This window comes from Rhipicephalus sanguineus, unplaced genomic scaffold (genome assembly GCF_013339695.2).
Source record: "Rhipicephalus sanguineus isolate Rsan-2018 unplaced genomic scaffold, BIME_Rsan_1.4 Seq2263, whole genome shotgun sequence".
Lineage (NCBI taxonomy): Eukaryota > Metazoa > Arthropoda > Arachnida > Ixodida > Ixodidae > Rhipicephalus > Rhipicephalus sanguineus.
In genome coordinates this window covers 10112-18501 of record NW_023614813.1, presented here as the reverse complement: position 1 = coordinate 18501, position 8390 = coordinate 10112, and the positions used below count along the sequence as shown (strand labels likewise).

Here is an 8390-nt window from a genome sequence, read left to right as displayed (position 1 = left end):
CAAACATGTAATTGACAGTTTCGACCGTCAATGACAACTACACAGAAAAAATTAGAAATAGCAGATTAAAATATATATATATATATATATATATATATATATATATATATATATATATATATATATATATATATATATATATATAACAGACAAAAATATATGGTACAGACGTAGAATACAATGGTACAGAACGACGAGACAACATGTCGTTTATAACGTAACTGTGGTAAGCTTAACAGCATTGAAAGAGAAAAGAAAGAAAAAAGAAAACATGAGTATCTACAGGTTGCGCACGTGACATAAAGAGGGATTTGTAGAAAACTACAATCGCAAATTGAAGGGCACATTTGAGTAGGACGTCACTTATAAATGCTTCATCAAAAAATATCTCTCGCGATGGTATATTCGTCGATCGAGTCATGATCTACACCTATTAAGAGCCACAGTTGCTGCTAACTGAAGCTATCCGCAATTGCATCTAGTGTTAAAGGCAATTCGGCTTTACACAATGGCACACTTCAGTACGCTGAACTGGTGCAAGATTTTCTCGCTAAGATTAAGCGAATACTTGTTGGATGTTGGTGAAGTGTAATTTTTGGTGAGATTGAATGTGTAAAATGGTCATTACATTTTCGCTAACAGTGTAGATATTGCATTCAGATGGTCACGTACGCACGAGATCTACGAAATGGGGAAGCATCTGCCGTCTTTCCAAGGAAGCAATCAAGAGGCTTCGCGGCCCGAGCACAAGCTTCTAATAAATGGTGTCGAGTTTCAAAGCCAAGCTTCTTCGGCTGTATGCTGTGCCCCAGTGAAGAAATAGCCCCGTATCATATCGCTTTTTTAGTGGGACCTGCTTCAGACCACTAGCCGATAGCTCCTAATGGGACACCAGCTGCAACAGGCAACTGGCTCTTATTGAGGTCTCAATTAGAGCCACTGGCGCCAGCTGGGACCCTCTCGCTAGTGGTCGCAATTGCAACTGGAAATAACTGGGACCAGTTCAAGTTGTTTGTGGCGAAATTTCCAGTGGGGACTAGTTGCCAGCGGGTCCCAGTTGTTTCCAGTTGCAATATTAGCACCTGGGGCGTGTACACTTATGTAGCTTCTGCTTGTGTATCTCCTGGAACAACTTGAAAAAGTGAAAACTTTTGTATATATTTCCTGAAAGCACCGTTAACTAGAACAGAGCTGCTCAGCTTTTTCTAGACATCGTCGGCACGTTTCTGCGGTTTTAGCACTTAAACAAGTATAGACTTATAATTACGATCAGGGTAGGAAAACGACGAGGCAAGCCTAATGAGACAGCAACAATATTGCACCACGTGTCGAGAGGGGAAAGCTCATACGTCGCTTGTCTCATGGACGAACCGCCGCTCGCGCCTTTGACAAGGTGCCGACAGTCGTTAAACACCTCCCAGATGGTACAGATATCGGGAGGGCCTGTCACCTAGCTACAGTGCCCTGTAGCCGAGATTGCCATGGGCTTCTTGATTTTTCACTTTCCGTCATTCTCCTGCTTCCTATCACAAAGGGTGGAAACTTGGGCACGTTGGCAGTAATTAATATTTGAAATGGAGCAAACTTGGGCGTATTGGTTAAGCATGATGAAACATACAGCGCGAGTTAACAACGGGGACACAGGAAGGGAACACACACAACGCTGACTTACAACAAAATTTATTGAAGCAACATTTCCCATATATACAGGGGATCAGCCAACCACTGCGCACGTCATAGCAAATAACCTTCTGATCAACTTGGAAAACCAGAACGTAGAAATTGCAATTCCTTATTAGACCACCTTGCTCGAGTCCTGGCACATTCTGTACACACCTGCAAATGTGAACCGCTCGCTAGGAACAATGCCCCCAGTATACGTTCGCCACCTCCGAAACCTGAGGGAAAGGGAAAGCCGGAGCCGTGGTGAGAGAACAAGACGCGGCGATGCTTCCATGACCAACGCAGTCACCTCCTTCTGAGGAAGGGACCCAAACGTTGGACTCGCTTCAAAATGTGGGTGGAGCCATTTCAACTTCCTAAAACATAGTTGACTACGTGAGCACACAAAACCCGTGCACATGCGCACCGTCAACTCTTTTCAACGAAGGCTTTCTGGGTGCGACTATAATCCCCTCTGAGGCGTTGTAAGTATGCGTGACCCCCAAAAAATGCACTCCCGAGCCAAGGACATCAGCCTTTGCGCTCCCGTGCAAGTGTGCCCCCTCTTCCCGTTGAAAAGGTCTGCTAGGAGAAAGCGCTCGCAAGAATCGTGACAGCCAGCACAAACTCGCGGCGCAGGTGGTGGTTGGTTGGTTACACTACCGCCCCATTTCGCTAACATGCATCACGCATGCATGCATCATGCTGCTTGAACCCATCATCACCTCCCATATATACAGCCATCTTGAGTCAAAAAAACGCCAGGCCTGCGCTGAAACTGGCAAATACTTGTTATTGCAAATTTTTGAGCTCCAGGTAGTGATAAGGGTGCTGACAAGGTGCTGACGTGCCGGCCGGCTGGCGGCCGCGCAGTGCTACTTTAAAAAGATGCTACTTTAAAAAGTGCTACTTTAAAAAGGCCCATTGGGCCTTTTTCAGGAGGGTAGTCTGCGCATGCGCGGCGGCGGTGACGACACGCGCGCCATGTTTTTTGACGGTCACAGCGTAGCGATGGATGGATGGATGCTATGAGCGTCCCCTTTATAACGGGGCGGTGACATGTCTGCCACCAGGCTCGAAGGCGAAAAAAAAGAAAGAAAAAAAAATAAACAGGAGCGGACTGAGCGCCACCTGGCGTGGAAGATTTGCAAATTTTCCCGAAAATACCAGGCCTCCAAGAATACCTACCGGCACGCGATGGGCAACTTCGGAGGCCATGGACCCCCAGTTTCGATTTCAGCGATCTCCACTAGAGGCGCTCTACGGAATTAAAGGTGAAAGTGAACGCTGGATGACAGAGATTCGCGAAAAGAAGAAGGCCGCGCCTAGTATATTTTGGAGCCACCTAAAAGCGCTGGGTAGGAAGTCTGTCACAATGCAACAACATATGGTAGATGAAGGAGGAAATCAATTGGAAGGGTATGAAGCGCTATGTTACATCCGAAAGATAACAGCTGATTCGTTTAAAAAGGTCGCCCCGGGGATTCCCCCAGTGAGTAAACGTACGCAAAGGAGTGCAACCAATGAAGATGTAGTACTAGAGAATTTCAATTGGAAGAAGGCCGAAGGAAAAATTCCTAAGCGCACTACTCCGGGCTTAGATGGGGTTCCCGTCAGCCTCATTAACGAACTCGGACATAAAACTAAAGAAGCACTGCTGAAAGCCGTAGAAAAGCGCTTACAGGAGAGGGAAATACCAGACAGTTGGCGAAAAAGTAGAATGAACTTAATCTATAAAGGCAAGGGAGAAAAGGATAACATTCGCTCGTATAGACCGCTAACCATTACATCGGTGCTATACAGGTTGGCGATGCAGGCAGTAAAATTAAAAATAGAAGCGTGGGTAGAACAAAATGATATTTTGGGAGAACTTCAGAATGGATTTCGAATGGACAGGCGGTTCGACGATAATCTGTTTGTTCTTACCCAGTGTATAGAAATATCGAAAATAGAAAACAGGCCCTTATACGTAGCTTATCTAGATATTACCGGGGCGTATGACAACGTTAATCAGGAAATTTTGTGGGATATACTGAAAGAAGTGGGCATAGGTGACGACTGTATACAGCTTTTGAGGGAAATATACCGAGAAAATACAGTTTGTATAGAATGGGAAGGAATAAGTAGCAAGGACAGCGTTGAAATTAGCAAGGGGCTGAGACAGGGATGTCCTTTGTCCCCGCTGTTATTCATGCTCTACATGGTGAGGATGGAAAAAGCGCTAGAAGGTAGCAACATTGGATTTAATTTGTCACACAAGCAGGTCGGCACGATGGTGGAGCAGAAGCTTCCAGGTCTATTTTATGCTGATGATATTGCCTTATTTGCGGACAGTCAAGATGATATACAGCGACTGGCAGATATATGCGGAAGGGAATGTGAGGCTCTAGGACTAGGATTTAGTGCAACAAAATGTGGATTGATGGTATTCAATGATCACGAAGACCATGTAGTCTTTATACAGGGCCAAAAAATACCGAGGGTAAGCGAGTACAAGTACCTCGGAGTATGGGTAAATGAGGGGGATAGATATATGGAGGTACAAGAGAAAGCATCGGTAGCAAAGGGAAAGAGGAATGCTGCAATTATGAAGCACAGAGCTTTATGGGGATACAATAGGTACGAGGTGCTTCGAGGGCTGTGGAAGGGTGTGATGGTCCCGGGGCTTACATTTGGGAACTCAGTAGTGTGCATGAAGTCAGAGGTACAATCAGGAATGGATGTAAATCAAAGGACGGTGGGCCGCCTCGCGTTGGGCGCTCACGGGAAGACGACAAATGAGGCTGTAAAGGGTGATATGAGATGGACAGGCTTTGAAGTGAGGGAAGCTCAGAGCAAAATGAGATTTGAAGAGAGGCTGAGGAAAATGAAGAACAGTAGATGGGCAGAGAAGGTTTTCAGGTATTTGTATAGAAAAAGCGTTGACACGCAGTGGAGAAAAAGAACTAGGAGGCTCACCAGTAAATATACGGCTAGCAGTGCGGGCGATATGGCAACAAGGAGCATTAAGCGGAAGGTCAGAGAGGCGGAGAGGACTTGTTGGATGGCAGCGATGGAAAAGAAGCCGGCTCTGAGTACCTACCGAAAGGGAAAAAACGAAATAAGGAGGGAAAGGTTTTATGACAATTCAAGGGAAGCGCTTTACTGTTTGAAGCAAGGTCGGGCTGCCTTAGAACGCGTAGTTATAAAGCGAGATTCAGTAACGAAGAAGAACAATGTACATGCTGCGGGGGAACTAAGGAAACGATGGAACATGTACTGATTGAATGTGGCGATATTCACCCAGGTATACGTGTGGGCACGAGTCTACATGAAGCCTTGGGTTTTAGGGACAACAATGGAAAGCTGCACACGTCCGCGATAGAAATAAGAGACGGTTAGAGTATTGGTGGCAGAAAAGTAGAGATAAAGAACAAAAATAAATAATGGGGGAAAAATAAGGTCATTCTGCCTTAAGAGGCAGAGAGATGGACCGTGAATTTATATTGTTTTGGTATAATAACATAGATTTAATCAATGTAGATAAGGTATTAGGCCAACATGAAACAGGGAAGTTTTTTTTTTTTTCTCGAGCATGGTGGCAGACATGTCACCGCCCCGTTTTAAAGGGGACGCTCATAACATCCATCCATCCATCCAAGGCCGGCCAAGAAGCCTGCGAGCCGGCAGGGCGCATGCGCAGAACTCAAGCCACTCTTGGGCTCTTGCGCTCGCGTTGACCCGAGACGCAGAAACCGTAAGCTAGCGTGGGTCCCCAAGGTGTCTTGGGTCTCCAGCGAGGCGACACAGACGCAGCACGCGCCACGGCGCAGTATGAAGCGCGTCTCGTATAATTTCAGTTTCGTCACGTGTGGCGCTCCGTGCACTTGGCCCATACTTGTATAGGAAGACCGTGGACACACAGTGGAGAAAAAGAACTAGGAGGCTCACTAATAAATATATGGCTGGTAGTGTAAGTAGTATGTCAACAAAGAGCGTTAAGCGAAAAGTCAGAGAGGCGGAGAGGATTTACTGGATGGCAGCTATGGAGAAAAAACCGGCTTTGAGTAACTACCGAGAGGGCAATAATGAAATAAGGAGGGAGGCATTTTACGACAATTCAATGGGAAGCGCTTTACTGTTTGAAGCGAGATCGGGTTGCCTTAGAACGGGTAGTTATAAAGCGAGATTCAGTAAAGAAGAAGAACAATGCACGTGCTGCGGGGAAGACTAGGAAACGGCGGAGCATGTTCTGATTGAATGTGGAGACATCCACCCAGGTGTACGTTTGGGCACGAGCCTACATGACGCCTTGGTTTTTAGAGACAATGGAAAGCTGAACACACCCGCGATTGAAATAAGTAAGAGACGGTTAGAGTATTGGTGGCAGAAAACTAGAGAGAAAGGACAAAAATAAATAATGGAAAAAAAAATAAGGACATTCTGCCGTAAAGGGCACAGAACGGAGCTGAAAACTTAAGGTTTTTTTTTTTCTTCTGGAGTAAGATAGTTTTAATTGAAGTAAAGACACTAGGCCAACGCTAAAAAAAAAGAGTAAAAGTTTTTTTTTTTTTCGAGCCTGGTGGCACACTTGTCACCGCCCCGTTATAAAGGGGACGCTCATAACATCCATCCATCCATCCAACGCAGCCTGCGTTCATCCCAATTCTCAAGCTCTGATGACCATCCGAGCGCAAGAGCAGGTTGCCCAACTCCAGCTTGGGGACCCAGCGTCCTGGGTCCCCAATTCTCAAACTCTCTAATAGAGAATTTGAGAATTGGGGCCCGCATTTCTTCGAGGAAAATTTTACCTTACACAGTTTACGTAGGCTATTTACATGAAGGAACCGGAGGAGAGGAGTAAAGGGCCACTTCACCGCTTTTCCGTCCACACCCCACCCAAACTGGGAAAAAAAGGAGGGCAAGGAACGACACCTAGTATATGAATTCGTGGTCATTTATAATCTTATAACTACACACAACCAGCTCATTGTGGTTTGCCTAAATATTAATCGACTGAATATGGTCTTCTAAGAAAGACTTTATATTAGAGGGCTCTAACAGTAAAGAAATTGGCACACGGCTTATCCTGAAGACTTCTGCGAAGTACCTTGCTTTGTCAGCCACATGTTTTGTTTATTAAGTGAGAATTTGAGGTACTAGAATCATAGCAGGTTCATCATACTCATCGTATCTACAACGACAAACTAAGACTGGGACGTTTGCTGATGCAATGCTCAGATTATCAGGTTAGATTTGGGTGTACTTTTTAAACTACACGGTAATATTTCCAAAATGTTATTAAACACTGCTGTGTTGTCGCGGTATAGGGCGGCCATCTGTTTGTGCAGATTCTTCCTTGATTTAAAGCAAACAGTTTTGAAAAGCAGGTCATCTGAGCTTTATGAATATAAAAAATCAACTCAACTCATATATATATATATATATATATATATATATATATATATATATATATATATATATATATATATATATATATATATATATATATATAGGGCGGACAGAGTGAGCGACGCCAGCCCCCCCCACTCGCGAACGAGTTGGTACGCCACTGTCAGTACCTTTAAACTTCCGAGCACAATATCGTGGGCAGCGTTTATTTCATGCAAAAGAAAATAATTCATGTTCATATTCTTTCACATGTCTTGGAAAACATACCTTGAAGTTTTTTACCATATGGAAAAAAATATACTGAAGCAAAAAGCACTTAATTCAATCATAATGTTCTAACGGATTAGTACATTAGTACATTCCTCGTAACTGCCTTAGAAGGGCTTCAGAAAGATGCAGTATAGTCAGTTTGCGGATTTCTTGGCTGCTCTGAACAGGTTAATAACGACAAATTGCAGGATATACTTGGCTGAATACTAGCGTGACTGGTATCTCCAATACTGCAGCTAGCAATGATAGGCACGTTTCAAGTCTTCTTGAACTTGTGGCGATGAGCGACCTCACAGACCGGCGAAGTCTCGGCCTTACCAGAGAGAGAGCGAGCCCGACACGGCCGCCTTGATCAGAAGTATTTTAATCTCTCTTCTTTCGAACGCAAGCGCGCGCAGGCCCGTGGCAGCGGCACCTGCCTCGTGCAAGGGCGAGCGTCTCCGTCCTCTTCTTTGCGACGCCGATGCTGCTGCCGCTACAGAGGGCTCCCCCTAGAGAGGAGGAAAGTCCGACGAGCGATCATAACTCCAGGTGACGCGGGAAGTCTTGGGTGTCGCATGAGAAGGCAGCGATCCGGGACGCAGTAGCGTTGCGTCGCGCGATGGTGGGGCCGATGGCAACGTTGATTCGAAATAGGCAGGCTTGATACGTTCGAGAGCGATTGTGTCGGCCCGGCCGTTGACGACGAATGTCGACGGACGACGCTCCAGAACTCGATACGGCCCGGAGTAGTGCGGCTGCAAAGGCTTCCGCGCAGCACAGTTGCGCACGAAAACGTTTGTAGCAGAGGTGAGCTGCGGAGACACGTAAGGAGCTCTCGATTCGTGTGGGCGTGTAGGCACGGGGCGTAACTGCTGGAAGATGTTTTGGAGGTCGGAAACGTAGTCTCCGGCCAATGGCACAGGTGTTTTGGCGGGGGCTTCGATGAAGTCGCATGGCAGGCGTAGCGAACTGCCGTAGACCAACTCGGCGCATGAACAGCCCAGATCGCTTTTGATGGCAGTTCTAATGCCAAGCAAAACGAGTGGCAGTTGAACGAACCACTTCTCTGGTGATCCTTGTGCCAT

General features: G+C 45.9%; 1 protein-coding gene across 1 annotated transcript; it reads right to left on the bottom strand.

Annotated features, from left to right (window-relative positions):
• Positions 1-7814: 7814 nt before the first annotated feature.
• LOC119376802 (uncharacterized) lies at positions 7815-8390 on the bottom strand. The gene has a single exon (XM_037646507.1). It carries the CDS (start codon positions 8388-8390, stop codon positions 7815-7817), a length of 576 nt encoding a protein of 191 aa, XP_037502435.1.